General features: G+C 52.6%; 7 protein-coding genes across 7 annotated transcripts; 3 read left to right on the top strand and 4 right to left on the bottom strand.

The window, feature by feature from the left end:
- Positions 1–226: 226 nt before the first annotated feature.
- Positions 227–3,082, bottom strand: SCP_0502800 (predicted protein; the record flags this gene model as incomplete). Its single annotated transcript, XM_027758345.1, has 1 exon — positions 227–3,082. The coding sequence occupies one exon, from the start codon at positions 3,080–3,082 to the stop codon at positions 227–229; it is 2,856 nt and encodes a 951-aa protein (XP_027614146.1).
- Positions 3,083–3,561: 479 nt separating this feature from the next.
- SCP_0502810 (Uncharacterized protein) lies at positions 3,562–5,330 on the top strand (the record flags this gene model as incomplete). Its single annotated transcript, XM_027758346.1, has 6 exons — positions 3,562–3,811; positions 3,862–4,136; positions 4,194–4,240; positions 4,296–4,367; positions 4,416–5,056; positions 5,128–5,330. 6 exons carry the CDS (start codon positions 3,562–3,564, stop codon positions 5,328–5,330), a joined length of 1,488 nt encoding a protein of 495 aa, XP_027614147.1.
- A 245-nt stretch (positions 5,331–5,575) lies between these two features.
- Positions 5,576–8,113, bottom strand: SCP_0502820 (hypothetical protein; the record flags this gene model as incomplete). The annotated part of the gene is made up of 13 exons (XM_027758347.1): positions 5,576–5,670; positions 5,723–5,831; positions 5,906–6,027; positions 6,091–6,385; positions 6,441–6,985; positions 7,038–7,153; positions 7,203–7,399; positions 7,459–7,519; positions 7,572–7,616; positions 7,674–7,711; positions 7,770–7,844; positions 7,900–7,960; positions 8,025–8,113. 13 exons carry the CDS (start codon positions 8,111–8,113, stop codon positions 5,576–5,578), a joined length of 1,848 nt encoding a protein of 615 aa, XP_027614148.1.
- Positions 8,114–8,427: 314 nt separating this feature from the next.
- SCP_0502830 (predicted protein) lies at positions 8,428–12,767 on the bottom strand (the record flags this gene model as incomplete). The annotated part of the gene is made up of 24 exons (XM_027758348.1): positions 8,428–8,730; positions 8,784–8,955; positions 9,007–9,104; positions 9,161–9,244; positions 9,312–9,500; positions 9,552–9,635; positions 9,682–9,828; positions 9,888–9,962; positions 10,018–10,099; positions 10,149–10,173; positions 10,228–10,444; positions 10,503–10,692; positions 10,754–10,863; positions 10,913–10,965; positions 11,015–11,077; positions 11,130–11,246; positions 11,301–11,343; positions 11,395–11,499; positions 11,569–11,760; positions 11,815–11,963; positions 12,018–12,079; positions 12,129–12,199; positions 12,251–12,414; positions 12,464–12,767. The coding sequence occupies 24 exons, from the start codon at positions 12,765–12,767 to the stop codon at positions 8,428–8,430; spliced, it is 3,099 nt and encodes a 1,032-aa protein (XP_027614149.1).
- A 241-nt stretch (positions 12,768–13,008) lies between these two features.
- SCP_0502840 (hypothetical protein) lies at positions 13,009–14,905 on the top strand (the record flags this gene model as incomplete). Its single annotated transcript, XM_027758349.1, has 8 exons — positions 13,009–13,152; positions 13,220–13,270; positions 13,331–13,343; positions 13,397–13,431; positions 13,502–13,576; positions 13,626–14,227; positions 14,276–14,584; positions 14,641–14,905. The coding sequence occupies 8 exons, from the start codon at positions 13,009–13,011 to the stop codon at positions 14,903–14,905; spliced, it is 1,494 nt and encodes a 497-aa protein (XP_027614150.1).
- A 2,899-nt stretch (positions 14,906–17,804) lies between these two features.
- Positions 17,805–18,587, top strand: SCP_0502850 (hypothetical protein; the record flags this gene model as incomplete). Its single annotated transcript, XM_027758350.1, has 2 exons — positions 17,805–18,279; positions 18,346–18,587. The coding sequence occupies 2 exons, from the start codon at positions 17,805–17,807 to the stop codon at positions 18,585–18,587; spliced, it is 717 nt and encodes a 238-aa protein (XP_027614151.1).
- A 383-nt stretch (positions 18,588–18,970) lies between these two features.
- SCP_0502860 (hypothetical protein) lies at positions 18,971–21,479 on the bottom strand (the record flags this gene model as incomplete). The annotated part of the gene is made up of 13 exons (XM_027758351.1): positions 18,971–19,030; positions 19,086–19,103; positions 19,160–19,194; positions 19,247–19,324; positions 19,372–19,513; positions 19,564–19,836; positions 19,890–20,245; positions 20,307–20,447; positions 20,506–20,801; positions 20,856–20,908; positions 20,961–21,152; positions 21,203–21,275; positions 21,334–21,479. The coding sequence occupies 13 exons, from the start codon at positions 21,477–21,479 to the stop codon at positions 18,971–18,973; spliced, it is 1,863 nt and encodes a 620-aa protein (XP_027614152.1).
- Positions 21,480–21,803: the final 324 nt, after the last annotated feature.

Raw genomic sequence — 21,803 nt, forward strand, 5'->3', positions numbered from 1 at the left:
TATTACTTCCGTCGCCATCGTCATATCAGCATCCCCACACTTGCCAGTGATGTGTGACCCACCCTGATAATCGCAGCCCTCTCCAGTACCTTGCCCTATCTGTGCGCCAAGTGTCTGGCCGTCATTCGACAGACAGACACTCCGGCTCCCTGGTCGCTTCGCGCGTGACCCGCCAGTTCGCGCACGAGCTACCTGAGCAACAATGCAATCAAATCCCCATCGATAGTCAACTGGGCTTCTCCGAGTCCTCCTGCGCAGGAAGCGCCACAGACGCAGACATCTGGCGGTATTGACGCTTCACCTCTTGGCCCAGCTCCGACAGCATAACGTGCCCCTGCTCCGGCTCCAACCACCCGCTGTTCAAGTGTCGCCGCACCCGCGCAGCTATCACTCGCCGCGTCGCCGTCTGCATCGGGTCGTCCCACTGCACCTGCTCCTTCACCAACAGCTTCCAGAACCGGAACGCCATGCGCGGGTCGTCCGCCCGCAGCGCCGCGACGACGCAGTCGCGCCCCATGTTCGACGATGGCACCTGGTGCGCCTGCAGCAGCATGTCCACCAGCCGCTGAGCGTGGTGCAGCCGCCCGATCGGCGACACCTCGCCTTCCTCCGCCTGCTGAGAGACCATTGCCCGGATCAGTGTCCCCACCGTCTTGAACGTCAGATGCTCGGCATTAAGCGAGCGCGCCCGCCGAATGAGCGATGACACGACCTCCATCTGCCCGTGCAACACTGCATGGTGGATGACCGTCCCGAACGTCACCCCGTCGGGCTTCATGCCCTTCTGCAGCATCCGCTCGATGATCCGCTCGCCCGCTTGCGGGCTGTACTCTGCCAGCACGCCGAGCACGACGTTTACATCGTGCACGTCGGGCACCTCCCGCCGGTTCAGCAACATCCGGAATGCGGAGAAGCCTTCGGACATCTGCTTCAGCATGAAGCACGCGCGCGCGGTCGCATTGAGGTCCTGATGGCTCGCCGCGTTGAGCAGCCGGCTGGCGCGGAACGCTGAGAGCACACGCTCGGCATATGCTCGGAGCTCCTCTGGAGTGGACTCGGTGTTTATGGTGGTGGCCTCTTCTTCAGGAGGTTCCAGCTCTTCCCGGGGCAGAGTGACGTGGGGTGCAGTGTCGCGTGCGCGATCGTGCGATTGCGCAGGGCCAGCCGATGTCCGTGAAGTTTCCGCCGGTGCAGCTTCTCCAGGTGCACCATCCATGGACGCATGCGTGAGTGCGGCAACAGCATCTGCAATCTCGGAGACAGTATCTCCTGTCAATTCAGATGTTACCGATGCTGATGCCATTGGGATGTCCACCCGAGGGAGCGGAGGCTGGGAAAGAGCGTCGTTACTATGTCTGGGTGGATCTGCTCCCGGTAATGCTTCCGAGTGCAACAGTTCAGCTGCGTCCGCATCAGACTCGGGTGACCGTGACTCCAGCGAAGCAGTCTTGGCCTGCAGCTGCTCCCTACGCTTGGCTAAGCTAGTAAAAAGACTGACCATGCGCACCATCGTTGTCGCATTGCCGACAACGAATTCCCCATCCTCGCCTTGTGAGTAACGGTCCCACAACGTACGGGCATGCGTCGCCAGCCCCTGCGACGCGACGAGAGCAATAAAGGCGCCACGGTCCTGCAAGTGCACGGGGATGCCCTCTTCCACAATCTGCGTCGCGAATTCGCGCGCCAGATGTGAGTTCATGCTCTTCGTAGCGAGATGCTGCATGAACCATAGCTGCAGTTTTATCCCAGGTGGAGGATACGAATACTTCTCTCGAATCGCTCGATTACGCGATAGACTGTAGACAGACTGAACAAGTTCCGGCCTTTCGAGCTCCTGCGCAGCGTTGTAGAACTCCTGCAAGATATCGTGGGGAACACAACCTGCAGTGCCGCGCTCCATAAGTTGCATAACGATCGAGGCAGCGGTGTCGATGTCGCACGCTTGCGCAGGCTCCAGCAGACATGAAAGAAGATCGATAGCGAGTTCAGCCATCGGAGGACTGATTTTCTCTTCGGTAGGCATGGAGTTTACCACAAGCCACGAAGCACGCCTGCGCCAACCCCACAGCAGACAAGAACGCACGGTCGCGGAGAGAATAATATACGTGAAGTCTCCTGATTCCAGGTCTGTGTTGTTGATAGCCTCGCCGGACAGGTTCTCCGTCTTCACCAATGTCTGGATGAGCTTATGCGCACGCTCTCGCTCGCCCATCTTGGCTAAGCCATATACAAAACGGTACAGAGGCCAGAGTGCCCGAAACGACATCGCACGCTTATCTGCAGGTATTTCCTCGTTGGGATTCACGAGCATGTCCACAAGCAGAGTAACCATGTAGTCGCGGAGCGGCAGGTCGAACTCAGGTTCCGGTGGCATGCCCATTATTGCCTTGATAATCTGGAGCTTGCGCCGCGCACGAAATAAATGGAGCCCACCACGGGCTTCGAGTTCCTGGAACAGAGAAAGGACGTCACGTTTTGTGACGATCCTCTGGTGCTTGACGAGCGCATAGAGTAAGCTTTCGACGAACCCGGCAAACATCCTCGGCTCAAGAAGAGAGCCTCGCAAGTCAGTGACGAGCATGTGAGTGACGTGTCTGAGATCCCGGTTCCGCGCCACGTAGAGCAATCTGCGGAACTCGAGAAGGTCCCGCGACGCGACCGGAGAACGGTCGGTGTTGCGAGAGGCGTAGTAGTCCTGCAGTATCTCATCCTTTGAACGGATATGATACGTGTCCTCTGCCCAACCCTCGTCTTGCTCGTCTGGTGGCGTGGCTTCCGTCTGCATGGTAGTAGATGTACCTCCGCCCAAGTGCGCAGGGCGTCTCGCCGCTGCCGGTTCCCTTCCATCAGCACCTTGGGCACTCCTCTCAGAGAGCTGTGTGGTTTCCTCATCAACGTCGTCCGGACCCAAGATGTCCGCCAACTGTGTCTGCGTCTGTGTTTGTGTCTGTGGAGCGACGGGCGCATTTTGTGGTATGTCTGGGGCGCGAAAGGAGTCTGACAGGAGTCGTCGGATAACAAGAGGTGCGGGGAGACGTCGAGGTACATATGCTCGGAGCAGTAAGTGCCGACAAATGAACATAAAGTCAACTGCGAGCGCATACGGAGTCAGGACCTTCGTCGGGTTTCGGCGGGGTGTACTGGTGTCGAACACGCACCGGAGACGTTGAAACTCACCGCATTCCGCACGTCGTCGGGGAGTCTGAATGGATGACGGCGCGAAAAGGATCCGATTCACGACCCAGCACGCCGGGAGACCTGGCAAACTTTTTTGAGGGGACCGCGCTGACGCTGTCGGCAAGAAGGAGGGTCACGCCGGTGGGGTAACACGTGACATAAATACCTACTCCAAGGATATGTATGTCACAGACGTGACACCTAGCCCGATTGCGGAGTGAGTTATGTCCCACTGCTGAGTTGTAAACGCTGCACGAACTTGCAGTCCGCGACACGGTCCTTCCTGCACTTTGCACAGTTTCCCCGTCTCTGCTGCTCGGGAGTGTTTAAGAAAAGCGGCTCGCGTCGACACGGAGAAAGTGACCTGTAGGAGACATTTTCAGGATGGGTGCTGGGCAGTCTACCGCTTCGCAAGCTCCTCCACGCGCCCTCCACGTCCTACGCGTTACCCCGTCGTCCCCCGCCTCACAGACGTCTATCGAGCCCTTTTTTGACTTCGTTGTAGGCTTCAGAGGAGATTCATTTTCCTCCAGCAAGTCCATCGACGCCGCTGAGCTCGAGCGCATTGTCGAGAGCCATGAAGGTCGCACCTTAGACTTACTCGTTTGGAATAGCAAGAGCCAACAGACCCGAGGTGCGCGTAGTGTGCTATCGTACAAGCAGTTTGGCAAACTTAGTCTGTAGTGGTGCCAATTACTCCCTCCAGAGACTGGTCCCTTCCGCAGCCCAAGATTCCTGACCCCCAGGAACCGGAGGCAGAGCGCAAGCCCTCCCTGCTCGGTCTAAGCATGCGCATGTGCGAGCCCGAGTTTGCACTGGACAACGTATGGCATGTTCTCGATGTGTTGGAAGGAAGTCCGGCGGAGAGCGCTGGACTTGTGCCTTACGGCGACTGGATTATCGGCTGGTCTGGCGGTGTGCTGAGTGCCGAGGGTGACTTTTACGATGTCGTGGAAGCGGTGCGTACGCGTTATTCATTGTGTTTTGAGCAAATTTGGGACCGTCAGAAATCCTAGCACATCGAGAAGCCGCTGAGGGTGTACGTATATTCATATGACTTTGAGTACGTTTCATATGACCAGCATATCCTGTCATTCCCCACTAACTTAGACACCCAGTACCATCAGAGAAGTGGTGCTCGTGCCAAACCGTCAGTGGGGCGGAGAAGGACTATTGGGCTGCGTATTTGGGTCGGCCCATCTGCATGACTCCCGTGGATTCAACTAACCTTTTCATAGATTCGGCCTCCTGCACCGTATACCCCCACTGCCTGCAGACAGAGAACCGGGCTCAATACCTCCTGAACTCGTTCAGGATCCCGACTCTAATGAGTACGAGGAACAGCAGCTGTTCGTACCTGCCGATCTCCCCGGGGAGGCGGAGAACCTGGAACCCACAGAAGAACAGCTGCGGTGGGAGCACGAGGAGTGGATGCGGGAGGTCTACGCGCGGACGCACGGCTATGACGCGCAGCCTGAGTATGGCACATATCCGGGATATGCCCACGAACGCGGCCGTGACCACGACCACGACCACGACCACGACCACGACCACGACCACGACCACGACCACGACCACGACCACGACCACGACCACGACCACGATCACGATCACGACCATACACACGACCATGACTATGATCACGCATACAATGGCGCACCTGAAGGTTTCCAAACACCTCATGCTCAGACGTCTCATGAGCAGGAGAGTGATGCGCCAGGAACAGCGCGCCCATCGCTCCCTGTGCCAGCGCCCGTATCTGCGCCTGCCTCTCCTACTCTCGTGCGCGCAGCCTCCTCTCGCTCCAACACCCTGTCAACCGTGTCACCGCGCGCATCCACGCCGACACCGAGCCGTCCACTGAGGACGTACATGAACGGTGATTCCCCGCGACAATCCTGAGCTGAGCGCGCACTTAACGTTGACGTTTACCGTTTCCACTGCACCAAGGTATCGGCATCAGTCCGCGGGCCTCGTCTTTTGGGCGTGGTGACATCGGTCTGTTCGAAAGCGCCCGGGCAGCAGAGATTACGGTGGCGGACACAGAGGATGAGCATAGCAGCGATGGGACTAGCGTCGCCGGCACCGACGTCACCGGAACCACGGAGATCAGCGAGGTGACGTCGCGGGGCAGTCTCACCAGCGTCGACTAGGATCGCTCTATTCAGATTATTCTTCGCGATGGATTTTCCGCTGTGGTCGCTGGGTATTATCTGGGTGTATTTCTATGTCGTATGGTCCTCTCTTGCTAGATTTGCGGGAGAATTGATGTTGTTGTTTGTTCCAAGACACCACTGTCGTGAACGGGACAACAGCACCATACTCTTACGACCAGCATTTATTGAGAGCATCAAAATACAGGTATAATCACTAACAAATGGCATAGCCTCTCAATCGATCAGGTTTCTCCAGCGGTCCCATCCTTCCCGTCTGCACTCGGTGACTCCGTGGAGCGCGCTTTGAACTCCAAATTAAGTGCAATGACAGGCCAAACTGCAATTACAACAGGTAAACAAGAGGAGGTAGAGATTATATTGAGGCGAACCTTCTTCGAAGCCTGGGTGCCTGCCGAGCCGGATCTGTTGCCAGACGTTGCGCATCGAGTCCGAGCCGCGGATATCGGTCCAGTGGTCCAGGAAGAAGTGCACCTGCACCTATATCCCCGGACGACAATGCATTCAGCACACTCAAAAGTCGAATAACACGGTCTTCAAAACAGGCGACATACCTTGCGGACGTCTTCAAATGCTGCAGAGAACGTGGAGAACACCTCGTACGCCACATTATCGACCGATAACGACTTCACGATGTGCTGGAATGCGCGCTCCCTCAGCTCTTGGAGGTCCAGCTCTGCATGGACACCAAGGAATCAGTCTTGCATGGGAAGGACTGAAGAAATAATGAGGATCTCACTGTCCGCCAACCTGTAGACCGCTTTTGCAGAGCAAGGCAGGGGCCGGCCAGGAGAATTGTTCCTCTCCCACGCAGCAATCCACTCTCTGCGCGAGGTTGGACTCAGTGTCGACGGGGACACGAAGGAGCTATCCGCCTGCTGGTGCGCGGAGCGCATGCCCATTGCTGTAGATTGGCTTTCTGAGGCGACTAAGCCGGGGGTAGATGGCCCTGCGACACTAGGCTTGGCTGCTGAGCTGGAGGATGCCACAAAAGAGGAGGAGAGAGGTGCGAAGATGATAGTGTCAGTATAGATCTATGGGAAAGTGGGTAAGTAATCGAAATGGAGAGACACTGGGAAAATGCTCAACGTAGTACAGAACTGCACGGTATGTGGCGTAGGCAACATCTCGCACAACAACCCGTGTCTTCCGTGGGCCGGGTACAGTGCTCGATGGGTTCGCATCAGCTGGTGGATTAGGTGCAGGAGGCACGTTCACCTCTTGCTGCTCCAGTGCCAACTCCCTGGTTCTAGGACTTGATGGGTGAGACAGCTTGGCGCGCACATTGCGGTGTGGCTGCTCATCCGATTCAGCTGTACCTTGCTGAGAACTGTGTTCATCCCCGATACCTTGCCATGACTCAAATACGTCAGAAGAATTACTCTGCACGTTTTCATGAACCCCCTCCGGAGCTGCATCCGGTGGAGGGTCTCGATTGACGACTTCGATGTCGTGGTCTTGATCTTGGTCATTGTCGAGAACTTCGTCGTCGTCTTCGTCATCCGAATCCTCGAATTGGCGCGTCAGCGACGACGTATCTGCGCCGTCATCAGCAGGATCACTATCCAGCGATGCGCTTTCAAAGTCAAACGCCGGCCCGTCTGACGATGCTTCGGCGAATCCAGAGTGGAACACTGCCATGTCTTGAGTGCCATAGTCAATTAGTTGAATGTATTCACAGCTTACTGGCATCAAAATAATCTACGCGACGGAGCAACCTTCGCGCGGCGTATATCCGCCTGGGGCCCCTTCCGCTTTTACCCCGTCTAGGCAAAACGAACTCCACATCGGAGTATACGGGGCTGAAGGACAACGTCAGTAATTATCATCTCTATTACATGTCGAGCGCACTCGTCAAGAAGACTGCCGATAGCATTCAGCAGATCCCTGGGCACAGGATGACGAGGAATTGCGGGAGGCTGAATAGGCGGAGAGGGAGAAGAGGAGATAGTGCAAACTATGAGGAACGCATCCTGCGTCCTTACTGCGTTGGGCTGGTAGTAAACCAAGTCTCTCCGTGCAAACTGGGCCCAGCCCCAATTTTGTGTCTAAAAGTGGCGTTATAATCAGGGATGCAGACTTTCTCCATGTACGGGTAAAAGCCTACCTTGTAGGAAAATGAGTGGTCATGTGCCTCTTTGAAGTTGAATAAGACGTTCTTCTGGAGGCTGTCATGAAGGATATTCACAGTGAGCTCACGCTAATGAAGAAAATTCTTACTTCCGGAGCTCAAACCCAAACTTGAATACGCCTTCTCGGAACCATCTGGTAACCACATGAGTCGCGTATGAGTCGAAAGAGAAACACGCAACCAATACATACTTTCCATTCACCGCATTATCTTTTTCCTCCGCCGTGGGCTGCAAAATTGATAGACAATGAGTTTGAAATTCGGTGTACTCGAAGCCGCTCGCTGACTTCACAGGAAAGGTATAGGCTAACGAATGTTTGTCCCTCGGTGTTTGCGCTTCCAGAATTGGCGTAGAATAATATCTATTCGTATCATTGAGCTACAACTCTCTGTTGAAAATACAACGTTCTCACGTACCTGCCAGCGTCCACCACCAAACCTGACCGACTTGGTGACTTTGGACTTCTGTTCACCCTTACTGTGTCATTGGTGAGGGGCTGCCCTTCATTCTGTGAAGCGTATTCCAGTAGATCTGTACCAACCTAGACTCAAATAGATTCTTGAGATTGCGGACAACCCATTCGAACTTGACGGTAGTGCTCTCCTGATATTCTGGCGACAGAGACTCCATGAAGTCGATGCTGACGTTGGCCTTCAACCAGACCAGTTTAGCGATGGTTTTTGACAATAAACTTTGTGTGCGTTCACAGCAAGTTCACAGGCTCTCCTTTTGCTCGATCGCCGCTCTCCACGTGCTACTTAAATGATTGGGACCCTTCCGCTGTAAAAACAAAGCGATTGATCCTCGAAGCTTGAAGCTTGAAGACTCAACATTCGGCTGCTCAGAGGGAAACGTAACACAAACAGCGATAAATTGCACCGCAAAGTCATACAGTAGATACATCACACGGCTGTCATGTTTATCGCTCAGATCGGTAGTCATCATCACTTCCCACCACTAAGCATTTTCCTGAAATCATCCTGCCCCTTACCTTGCGACGGCTCGGAAGGCTGGGAGGACGACGGCGTAGCATTACTTCGTGCAGTAATAGTACCCGTGCGTTTTTTGCTGCCCAACCCTGCTCTTGGTCTCGAGACCGCAGTTCGCGGAATAAATATTGCACCACCTGTTGCAAGAGGCCCTACTGGACGAGAGCCAGACGGACCACCGGCGTCTTCCGGGAGTAGCTCCAAAGCATTACCATCGAACACGATAGGTTCAGGAAGTAGAAGAAGCTTGCCCGCGTCCTGTTCAGCGTTTCAGTTCGTCAAATAAAATACAACATTTGCAATTAGCATACCGCGGCATTTTTGAGCTCGACGTCAGCCTCATTTCTGTCCGTGAAAACTTCCACCCTCTTGATCGGAGCATGCTTCTCAAGTGCTTGTTGCAGCAGCCCTTCCTGAGCACCCGCAGGCAGATTGCGGATACGCAACGAACGATTGCGGACATCGGCTCCATGGCCAGCATCGCTACGGTTCAAGATCAGAAAGCTATCAGGAAAGAAAAATATGGTTGTCCACCGTTGCTTTGTGCGAAAACGGGTGTCTGCAAGGGTAACAGCCATGCGCCGCTTCTTCAACTCGTGATTGTTTGCGCTCAACGCTGCCAAAGCGTCTTTCTGAACACACAACGAAAGGTCAGCGAAGAGCTCGATATACACGGATGATAACGCGCCTCTTGCTCAAACTCAATGAACGCAAAGCCCTTCGAGTGCCCGTCTTCAGTTAGAGCCATGCGTATTTCCTTCACTGCTCCGTACTGCCAAACGACGTTTGTGAGAATGAAAAGAGGCGACATGCGTCGTGGACAAGCATGAGGGACATACAGTCTTAAATAAATTATCAAGATCTTCCTTGGTGGCGAATCTGCTAAGACCAGCGACATAAATCTCCTTGTCGTTTGCATCGCTGTCTGTGCGTTCCTTCTTCCGCTCTGGGTTAGAGATGAGTACTGTCAAGAGTAGCCCGGGTTCAAGCTCATGTCTGTGCAACTCCAATGCTGCCTGAGCTGCCGACTGTGTCGCTACGTCAGTACCAATTGTAGTAACAGACATGCGATCACAGACTGGGGCAGTGTATTGAACATAACAGAAACGTCTTGTGCTCTTGAACTTCTTGCTGGGCCATCGGACATCGAATATGGTACCATACTGTGTTTGAGTTAGTATTGTATCCGAACTTTATGTCCAACCCTACCTTGGAGAAGAGATCCCTGACGAAGGCATCGTCCGCCTTCTCCGGGAAATTGGTGACATACAAGGTTGACTGCCACGCAAGATGCACTGCAACCTCTTCCCCACGCAGACGCTTCTTGTCCTTGGTGAGCGCAGCAGGCACACTATCCTTCAGGAGATAATAGTCATTAGCCATCTACCAAGTGAAATATAGAAAGTAGTACGGACCCGCTCATTGAATTCAACTGTGGCAACGAATGAATTCAGTAGTTGAGTGACTTTGATCTCTCGTATGACGCCGCACTGCATAATAACGAATCAACCGACTGGAGCATGTTAACATGAAAAAGATACTTGCATCTTTGAAAAGGCCGGCTAGCTCTTCCTCCTGCACGCCCGCCGCAAGATCGGCGACGAATACCGTACAATTCTCCCGATCGCTGTGAAGACACTTAAAATATTTTCACTTGGAGTAAAAATAGGTTATACCGTTTGAGCTGCATAGGCTTTTGTTCTGCGACGTGGATGTCAGATATATAGCATTACTGTGACAAGGGACGAGACTCACCCATCCTTGCCTTCTTGGTTTCTTCCGGAACGACGTCGTCTTCAGCTTTCCGCTTCTTTGATGGACTCTCGCTTGGCCCAGCGGCATCAACGTCCATAGGAGAAGACTCAACAGGAGCTTGTGCTTGGCTAGGGACTGGAATATCTGCAACGGGCGCTGCAGTAGCCTGTTGTTCCGCTACAACCTGCATCGCGGCATAACCAGCTTTCTCCGCTTCCTGCATTCCATTAGCATGATTAACAACACGTACTCACCACGAAGACGGAGTTGCCGACCTTGGCGCGCCGCGCATTCACCTGAACCTGTGCACGGTCAATCCGGTCGATACAATCCTCGATATCCTCGACAGAACCGCATAGCTGCTCGAAATTCAGCCACGCTTCCCACATTGCCTCCGGCCAATCCAGGTTTTTCATCGAGATATCTCGGAATACCTTGCGGGCGTCGTCGTAGAGCTTCTGCTTGCTGTGGTGGGCAAAATTTACATTCAGTTGAGAGACGCGCTTCACGCGAGGAGACAACCTACATGAGCACGTCGGTGTAAGCCGTCCAGGCAATATAACTAGTCTTGTAGTGTTTGGCCGCGTCCTCCCACATGACCACTGCGTGCTCGGAAAGGTCGGCGAAATCCAGACACTAACAAAAAATGAGCAATCCCTGATAGGCACATTGACTTAAGACCTACCACTGCGGAGAAATATTTCTCGAGCCTGAGCCTAGGATCACCGGCGGTTGATGCTAAAGATCTATTCAATACCGCCACAAGTAAGACTTCACCATATCGCACCTTTGCGAACTCTGTTGATACCATCCAAGACAAGTTCTACAAAACTATCGTAGGTTTTCTCATCTGCAGAACCCATTGATCAGCCACAACGCGTAGGTTGCACAGCATGACGTGCCTTCATCAGAACCTCCCAGGCGTCGCTTCTCGTACCCGGCGCGAGCGACAATCACAGGTACGAGTTGCTCAACGTCGTATTGCAACGGTGCTATTGATCGAGTCTTGTCATACGCAGCTAATCAATGTTGGTTACGGTGTGACGAAGGTAAATTGGATAGCGTTTACTTACCAGCAATCTCTATTTGAGCGTCGTTCACATCTGCAGCTCGTTCCTGAAGACATGGTAAATCGTCATGAAAGAAGCGGATAATAAGATCTCTTACCAGAAAGCGCAGATATCGTGCACAGACTTCCCCTGAAGCTGGCACACTCCTCATAGCTCTTTTCAACACGGTCAATTGGACTTCGTCGTCAACGTCCTGTGTCCTCTATCAAAGATGAGTAGCATTGCGAGTAAGGGACTTCTGCTCATGCATACACAGAAAAAGAATACGCACCAGGAAGTCGATATATCCTGACCAGAATGAGCGCAACGCATCCTCCGCATCTGATTCCCCGTTGAATCGCCGTTTATCTCCTTCCGTTATTGCCCGTTCATAAAGCGTTCTGAGAATGAAAAGATCGGGCTTCTTGCGCCGCTCAATGGAGAGGTAGTAGGCATACGCCTCCAGCGAGAAACTTGCTTGAGCCTAATTGACCCTGAATATAGGCTCTAATATGGAAAACATTGCCAAGCTACGTACGAGGGACTTCTCAAAATCCTCTCTCTTTTCATAGGCCTTCACAGCTTGAGAACGCAATTTAGAGGCCCTGACGAGAAGCGACTCGTATTGATCTGGTGGCTTGTAATTAGTAGTAAATGTTGAGTAAGCTTGGAGAGTGTCCGCATGATCTGCGTAAGAACCGTGGTCAGAGATGTATTAGAAAAGAATAGAAAGTGCCATACTTGAATGCGGCTGCTTCAAGCGCTCCAGGAACACAGTTTCAACACGAGTAACCAGTGGTGTCCTTGGTAAATGTTGAGGTACATTCAATAAAAGGATTCCAGAACACTCACTTCTCAGCGTCCGGTGCATTCGCCAAAACTTCCATTTCCCAGTCTCTTTGGATATCCCACAACAAGTGACTCTGTCAACGATATCAGCGCGCTAGAAGTGGCGTAGTAGTAGATTCCCCTACCTGCGTTAGATGTCCTGCTCCCTGCGCCACAACCCAAGCAATAGCTTCCCGGGTCCACTCTGTCGAAAAAAGGTCTCCCAGGTCCTCTGGCCTAGACTCAGTACTTGCGAAGTGTTCGTAACGTTCCACGAGAAACTCCAGATGCTTGGTAAGAAGCGGTATCGCTGAACAGACTCAAACATCAGAGACTAAACGGAATTAAAGTACACGCACATAGATAATCCTGCTCCGCTCGCCCAAAAAGATCCAACAAGGCTCGCAAGCCCTCTGCCGACTCCATGTCTTCAGACTGCTGCTTACGCTCGATGAGAGGCATCCAGATCTGGTCTCCCGCTGCCCAAAATGCAGTCACCATCTCCAGCGCAGATTCAATCTGGTCGTCCATGCCTGTTGCATAGGCAATGCGCACATTCTCGGCATGGAGAGATATGTCGTAGGGACTGTCGGTCAGTCGGTTCAGGACGTCAGACAGTGCCTCCAGTGCGGCAGCTTCATCCATAGGAGTTGGACTAGCCATTGACAAGGTAGGAAGCAGTTACTGGAACACCGAATGTCAACCCGCTACCTTGCCCAGGAGCTATAGACCGGTTTCAAAAATCAAGCGAAGTAATATTAGCGGAGGAGGCAAGTTGCGATTTAGCGCCATGCGCGCTAGGCGCGTCCACGTGACTTACGCACGCGCGTGCGGCGGTCTCGAGCCTTTGTTCAAGTGTTTCTGCCCGCCACCACTGGCAACGATGTCTGCATCCATCCAACAGATGATGGCAAACCTCTCTACTGCTGGACTCGGTAGCGCCGATACGTTTGCTATGGCTTACAAGTATGCGCGTGAGTGGGAAAAGGCAGAAAAGGCAGGTGATACGCGCAAATTGCAGAAACTCGATTTTGGCGTCGGCCCCATGGTGAGATTGTTCTTCCACTTTCACGCTTGTTATAATACATTCTGCACGACTCTCACTATTAACCTAGTGCATTCGGTGCTCCGGTCCTTGCCTCGATAGAGCAACCAAGGAGTGGAAGGTCATTCTCCCTTTTCCGCTGTCTATGTCGTAGATGCTCACCGGTTGATATCGTCTGTAGCCCCTGAGATGCGGTATGTTTATCGTGCATTGAATACCTGATTGTCTTTATATCTCATAATTACAGCTGGATGTCAGGCGGTGATATATTGCAGCCGTGCAGTGAGTGCTTCGAACCATTATGGTATCGTCGGCCATGTTGAATTGATAGTGCACTGCCTTCACATTTTAGTGCCAAGTAGCGGACTGGAAAACTCCGAAAATGCCACGAGCTCCTACCCACAAGGAACTCTGTGCAAGCAATAAGGCGAGCGTTGTTGGGCTATCTCGCGACTTTGTGGCTAACAACTGATCAGGAACACATGAAGCGCATACCTTACTTCACCTCAGTTCTCAGGCAGTTTCCCTGGGCCCGTATAGAGCCTGACGGCACGTGCTCCCATGATGTCCTGAAAGCTCGACTTGGTGTGCTGGGTTCTGGAATTTCGTTTGGGTACTGGTCTGTACCTGGCGGCCTCCAGCCCCACGACGACAGTACTGCGTCGCGTGGTGAGCCAGATAGCGAAGCGAAGAAACTGTTGAGAGTGCGCCGCACGGAGGGTTATGTGCATGGGGATGTTCTCCGTGATGAAGCGTGGCCAACGGATGTCGACATGTGGAAAATCAAGGACAAAGTCGATGCGAATGGCAGTTTGGTGCCACGCCTTTTCTTTTCCGACGAGTTTATGCCTCCAGTGAGGGTTGAACGTGGGCAAGTTTATGACTGGAAAAGCTGGTACGAGTGGCGCGGGCTGTCCATGGCCTCCCCTGCGTCACTGCTTATGGATTATCCCATGACTGTGTACCATCTCCTGACGGACATCCTTCATGTTGTTAATGACGATGCAACTGTCGAGAAGCGGCAAGCGTTGGAGGTGCACTACATCGGCGCGGAAGTCGAATTGAACTTTTTGCCTCTGTAAGTTTCAGAAGAATCCCGAACGAAGTTATTTTAACCTTCCTTCAGATTCTCGGAACTAGCTCTCTTGCTTCCGCACGTAGACATTACTTTGGTGTTCTTTGGGAAAGCAGTGTATGATCTCGTACGCTCGGCGCGTCAGAAATATCCTGGCTCTCTCGCCACACAGGATATCGTTTGGAGCTATACTTCCCCGAAGAAAGCTGGTGGAGGGTCCGTCGTTATCAAGCTATACTCGCAGGGTGAAGGTTGGACACGGGATGTGGCCAAGGAATCACCGCCGGATGCCTTAGTTGGCCTCAATGCCGGCTTGTTGAATTACACGACGTGGAGCGATCCAGTGATCTTCAGTGCCGTGTAAGAATTGTCGCAACCTCACTCCATCATTCCGAAGATAACACAATTATTTTCAGCCTCAATATCCCGTTCGCGATTACCGACTACGCCGAACAATCCATGGAGACCTGCGCAACAGGTGTCCAGACAATGCTGCAAGGCCAGGCTTCTCACGCCTTCATGCCCGGGTCGCCGCACTATGCAGCTCTGACTAGGACTCGGTCTCGTCCTATCACCGTGAACCCCTTCCATCGTCCGGGTCAGAGGCCCCTTCCCGTCGTGCGAATGCCAAATTATTACAACGGCTTCGCGATGCCTCTTGTGGTAAAGTCCTCAGATTGATGTAGTCGATCAGCTGGTGTGGGGATATATAACGAGAGAGTTATTTTGTGTGGTGCTTCTAGTGGCTCTGAGGTTTGATGTTTTACTTTATTCATGATGCTCCACGCCGCTTGCCCACACTGCGGCTGCCTCTCGACTTATCATCCGTGCAGATTGTAGTACTATTGCTGATTTCAGAAGTCATGTCGCGCGGCCAAATATACACAAATTCCACCTCGATGACCTTTAACTTCGAACACAGATATCTCCTCAACGGCTGGGCCGTTTCTCTCGATTCTTGCATTTTCGGACTCTCCTTGTCAGCACACAGGGTATAGTATCAAGAACTGTACATATTCAGACCATTCAGTACTCATGGCTCTGGTGGTCATCGCGCTAGCTCAGAGCCGACTTCCTGTGTGGCAGACAGTCCCAGTACTGGAGAAATTGCTGAGAGGACATCTTAGGATCATAGAGAGGGCATGGTGTAAAGTTGAAGGTAAGCATGTCCTCATTCTCGCTGTGGGATTAATTCTGTGGTCACAGCACTAGGACCCCATTGACAGATGGTCAAAAACATTCACTTGTTTGCATTTTTCATATCTTACATGTTTTATGTTGATATCTGGATGGTTTTAAGCAAGCAGCAGATGGTAGAAGGCACTCAGGATGGTGGGAGTCATGCTGCAGTTGGTATGATACTCAGGCCCTTAAATCCATTATTCCCCATCTTCAGAACTGTCATCCTTCATTCCTGATGCACACATAAGTCCTATATGTAGTCTGTACACAAAATACATCAGAATAATTGACAATAGCGTGAGATCTGTAACACCATGATATATGCTATGCAGTCTGAGATAAATCACATACAACCCAGATCCTCCCAGACCACACATGCATATCCCTGCCCTGCCTACCATACTACCTCCACCACCTTCTGACGTTCTCCAACCCATACAATGATGACAAACTCACTTCTGAGCCAGAAGGAAGCTGCCAAAAAAGCGAACAGATATAGCGGAGAAAGGGAATATTTCTTTGTACTATGTTTTGAGTGCTGACGAGGAGAGTCCGAAAATACAAGAATCGAGAGAAACGGCCCAGCCGTTGAGGAGATATCTACGTTCGAACTTAAAGGTCATCAAGGCGGAAATTTGTGTATATTTGGCCGCGTGACATGACTCCTGAAATCAGCAATTTCGTTCGGTTGTTCTCCCGCAGCAGCCACGTGTAACATCTCATAACCATGTTTTCCTTTATTTGTACAGCAATTTCAGCTGGCTATTGGGCTTTCGCTGCTCTCTGGAGAGCATGATTTTGTGCACATTCCGTCCACACGAACTGAACACACTGGCAAGTACTGTAATAGGAATGTACTGTCACGTCTGTTGTTTCCAGCGCCAAAGCCTTCACATCTGTTCGTACTCACTTGCCTTAAAAGGTCGACATACAATGTTCTTAGATCCGGATCTGAAGATGAGTTGGTGGACAATAGTCTGTGCCCGTTGGTCTCCCATGTATTTTTCAATCCGACTCTGTCTAGCAATACGAACATCTTTGACTCGACACCTTTCTCATCGGAGGCCCGCTGGAAACAAACTGGGTAATATTCCTGCGTTCCGCCTCAGTTGACCGTACTCGGCAATTTTTACAGCACTGCTGAGGCTTCTGTCGCCTCGACCTGTTGTTACGCAAAAGCAAACGGCAAGCGGGAGTCGAATGTCTCTGGTAGCACCAGACTCTTCGTGGCCATTTCGGATAACCCAGGCCAGTGATCTTTTGAAGCCTACTCAGTAGAATATGGATGAGAGTCACCAAGCCTTTGTCATCGCCCGTGTGCGACCTCACGAACTTGAAAGCCCCCCCCCCCCCCCCGATGCGCCACCAATGTATCGCTGCATCGCGGCCTACCACCACCATCGGTGCTTCGGCCGCTTCGCCGTGCGCGCTGCGTACCGCCTCCTATAGTGCGCGCCGAGATCCGTAACATCGACGGCAAGTATGGCCGCTGGAAAGAGCAGCTCGAGATGATCGACGTTCCCTGCCCTTTCACCTCCTGCCTACTCGGCGTCAGCTGGAACGTCGACCTTGCCTACCGCCAGGATGCGTATTTCAGTGGCATCACGTTCACACACAATCTGCTGTCTGCCGATATGGGCAGCTGGGGCGGCAGCGGTTATTCTGTTCCTTTCTGACAGTTCCAGACTGACAGGACCTTGAATTCGAACAGTGGAATCTCCGTCATTGATGTCACGGACCCGGAGAATCCTGCATATTGCTTCGTGACGTCCCATACCCCACTCTCCGCGGAGCAGTACATGAGGTGCTATTACGCAGTGCTAACTGAAGAATCGGACATTGAGAGGAAGAGACGGACTGAAAAGGACATCTTGAAAACCATAGCCCTGCTTGATGGTGAAAACGTGGTCACGCTGGATATGCTGGCTGAAGCATGGCCCGGTGAATATCAAAGCGATGCGGGTGAATGCGCCGCTGAAAATACCACTGAATGCGCGGATAACGTCAATGCAAATTCAGAGTCCCCGGAGGGAGGTGCACTGATCCCATCGCTCGTCGCGTTGGCTCTTGCTCCCGCTTTTTAATTATGCGATTAAGCAGGATGATGCAAGTGAGCTCGAGAAGATGCTCTAGCTGACAGGAAAGCTGGCCGAAACAAGGTCCATCCTTCGCACAAAGTCCCCTTTCCCGGACTGCGCGGTTCCACTGCTACTCAAGGTGCTGACCGGGCTGGGGGAAACGACGTCTCCGACTTTGCTTTGACGTCGGATCAGGTCGTCCATGTCGTCTCCCAGCTGCCGGGGCTCGAGACACTTAACCTTTCATTCAACACGCAGATCACCACTGAACAGTGCGCGAGATTATCACCGCAGCCGCGGGACTCAAGCGTCTCGTCCTCATGGGCTGCATGTCTGTCACGCCCGAGGAACTCTACGACCTCCTGCGCAAGCAGCCACAGCTGTTCTACTCACTGGAAGCACTGATGCACCCGGCGCTCCTGCGCACCGTAGAGCCGCCGCCGTACCCCACCGCGTTCATTTCGCGTCACGAGAGCGTGACGCCGTCGATCCGCGGGTGCTCCCTCGCGCTTTTCACGCCCGCGGGCGTGGTGGGCGCCCTCACCGATACACTCTGCAGCTTCCGGAGAGCGCGGATCGTCAGCTTCCAGATGCACGGCGGCATGCCGTTCCAAGCTGCCGCCACGGCGCGCCCGCGCGCACCTGACGTGCCATGGGGGGGCGCGGAGCGTTGTCGCGGTGCCCACGCTCTCTGTGGACGTGCTCCAAGCGGCAGAGCCCGGCTTGGCATTCCTCTTTCAGATGAGCATGTTCTCGGGGTTCTCGGGGAAGAACAGCAGGTGCTTCCTGCGCCTCGTGCCGACACTTCTCAATGCCGACGGTCAGTAAGCGCTTCTCACGTTGTGTGTTGTTGCTGAGCAGGTAGGTTCCCAGAAGCAGCGCCCTGCGCGCCCGGGGGGTGGGAGGTCCATGACGTCCGCAGCTTTGTACGCATCACGACCGCGGAGGGGCGGCCTGCGCTTTCCGAGGATGCCGTGCAGGAGCTAGAGCAGCTCCTCCGGCACGCGCCCCTATATGGGCCCCAGCTGCGTCTCATGGACCGTACCGCTTCGAACGAATTCATGGAGAGCGTCCGCATGTATGAGATGCACGAGGATGATTAGTTCTGTACGGATCCAGCGCGTACGCCAGATCTGAGGTACTCTGAGACGAGTAGGATTTGTGCATAAACTTATGCTGGGCCTACCTGATGGCAGCTGTACTTTTACATATTACGTTTCCTCTGCATAGCTGCAGTTCGAGTTCTGGCGGCGCAATGTAGATTTGACGAATTCATTTAACTATTATAGCGGATCTCCGGGCATTCGGTTAAGTGAAGGCAGAGATGAAACTCCGAGCGACATACCTTGTGAGAAGATTCAAGTGCCCGGAGATGATGATCCACGCGATAAGCTCGTCCTTGAGTTCCGATAACAAAGTCTTTCATAGTGTAGAACAACAGGGAGCACCGTAACCACACAGATCTAAGAAGGCCGCCGATCTAGGCTTAAGACTGCTTTGGATATAATTTCTCCAATTCTGCAGCGGCTCGCACCACAAGAACAGTCTGTGAGGGCATGCGCTATCAGTTCAATTCACTTAGCTGAAATAGTATGACTCACTTGCATGCTGTACTTGCCCTGCAAATTGGACACTGTTCAGCGACTTAAGGTAGAAATGAGAAGCTCGACCTCACTTTCCGAACTTTCGGGGAAGCCTCCAACGGTTTCTCTGAGGAAGATTAAACGGAAGGCCATCCGCAGCATAAAATGACTGCACTTACGGGACACGACAAGTTCGAGATGTTCGCGAGTTTTCTTTTCATTTCCCACACGGGCGAACAATCGTCCAAGCTCATAATCTTCGGAGAGTCAGTTACAATAACAATGTCGAATGAACGCTACACACGTGTATGGTAAATGAGATAGTGATCAAGCCGAATGCGAGCAGAGTTGGATAGGACCTTGTTGAACGCATCCATGGCTCGGATAGTTAATGTATTTCGCGGGATATTGAAGTCATCTCTGGGATCGAGTATTGCATTCGCATCCTGAGATAATATCAGCTAAAGAGACACTAAAAGAAAAGGGGCAGATTTACTGGATATGCCATATAGCGCAGACATACACCCTCCAGGAAGTGCGCGAGGCAAAAATCGTCCCAGTACCTCTGACCTCCTTCATATGAAGCTGGATCACTCTCATGAGCCTTAAGATTGACCAGGGCGCTCTCAACTTCAGGGAGCATCTTATACCGAACTACTGCTCTTGGTGCCTGCTCGATGGACATGAACATGTAACAGAACTCAAGTGCCGGGAGCAGCAACCGCCCGCCTTGGGCCTTGAACTGGCGGGCCTTCCGGGAAACAAATTTCTGTAACAGCATCACATTAAGTTAAGCACAAAGCGGGATGGACAGATGCTAACCTCGGCAGGTATTGATTTACCAGCCAACTTTTGCACCAATCCCGGGACACCATCCAGCAATTGCTTCGCCTCTCGTACATTTTCCGGAGCACCAAGTTCCAGGAGACATACTGCAGCTCCATAAGAGTAACATGCACGACTCCAAGTTGCTTCTTCCCGCAAAATGCGCCAAGCGTCCAGAGAGGCGGACATCTCCCACAGAGACATATTGCAAAACGCGATCTCCCACAAGGATACGTAGTGGAAGTTGCGGTATTGACTCTGCACTGCTATCGCCTTGTGGTGGCTCTCAAGCGCGAGGGCTGGTTGTGCGCACTGCAACCTGAGGCGTCCCTCCACAAATAAGAAGAACACGCCTAAGCATAAAAGAACGTCAGCATATCTCCATTATTTCTAAAGAAAAAATCTAGATATCACCCTTGGGATACCTCCTCAGATTCCATTGCAGGATATTTCGTGCTATAGCGAGGTCTACGCCTTGGAAGACGAAGTCTGAAAGAATGACGTGGAATGCGAGGAGACCAATGTCGCATAATGGGCGGCGCAACCCTTCCTCTTCTATACTCATAGAAGTAAGTCAGTCACTTTGATGTAGTTGCACGGTGCAACCACTGACCTATGCTGACCGCTGGTTCTGATGAAGTCGGCGTCCATCCACCAGACTTCATCAATAGTGAGAGGCCTACCATACGATTACCTTGATATCCAAACAGCTCAGCGACGGTGATAACAGTTTTTGGCATCAGACTGAGGATCAGATTCGACGCGCCGACCCCAAGTTCGACACCGGAACGAAAATCCCTGTCAATTGAACGGTCTTCGGCTTCTCCGCGTGCTGCCGCCTCTGCGTCCATGAGGTCTACATATCTTCCCAGCTGGAGATAGAGATTAATCATTACTCTGAACCTCGCGCTAACAGACAAGTCATTGCAATGCGAAAAGAGGACAGAGTGAAGTGGTACTCACGCTTCTCGTACAAACGCGAGCCAGCTGCCTGTGCGTGCGGTGGCTAGCATAGCCTAAAGATGCTGTCCAATCATAGTCCCGAGAGTTGCGATAACGCTACGGCACCTTCGCGAAAGTCATCTCGGCGTACAGTAACTCTGCATGCCTTTGGGTAGCGGTCATGGCTTTAATTGCCTCTAGGCTTGGAGCACCTCTCACGAAGTTGGTGACCTGGGAAACAATAGTAGCAGGTGGCGCACGATGTCGAGCTGCGAGTTGATTCCCGTGTTGTACGTGGATAGAAGCTTCGTCGAGGTCCTGACCAGATGATTCGAGTCTCGAACGCGAAGTTTGTGGGCAATCAATACCTTATCCTCATACGACATAAAGGCTTTCAAGCACTGGATGAGGCTATATCCAACAGTGATGTATAAACGCTCCCTGTGGATGTCCAACTCATGTCGCATAAAGTTCAATTGATCGAAGTCGGCGAACTTACTTGTTTGGATCCAACTCATCGCAATACTGCTCCGCCTCCACCATGTCTGAGTTCAAGAACAGGCTCATAGCATATTTAATAGCTGGCAGGTCATCCAGAGCGCTCTCCTGCGTATAGGTTCCGGGGCGTGAAGATGGACGTTGCATACTGAGACTATCACTCGTGTGACGCCGATGAGCCACGCTAGGAAAGCTCTCCGAACAAGCCGAAGCTTTGCAGAAAACATGATTACACATCGTCGCATTCGCGCAACACACAGACTAACCGCGGATGACGAAGAAAACAGGATAAGCTACGACAGGGAGAGTCTAGAGAGGTCTACCACGACCGTGGTTCTAACTGCCACTCTGCTAGTCCTGGGTACACGCTTGCTGGTGTATCGGGTCCGTGCGATCGCCAGAGCTGGCACCTACGACACGCCCGTGGCAATTCAATTCAGCTGTCATGACGAGTATTGTCCATCATCGTTA

This window comes from Sparassis crispa, assembly GCF_003851025.1.
Source record: "Sparassis crispa DNA, contig_000004F, whole genome shotgun sequence".
Lineage (NCBI taxonomy): Eukaryota > Fungi > Basidiomycota > Agaricomycetes > Polyporales > Sparassidaceae > Sparassis > Sparassis crispa.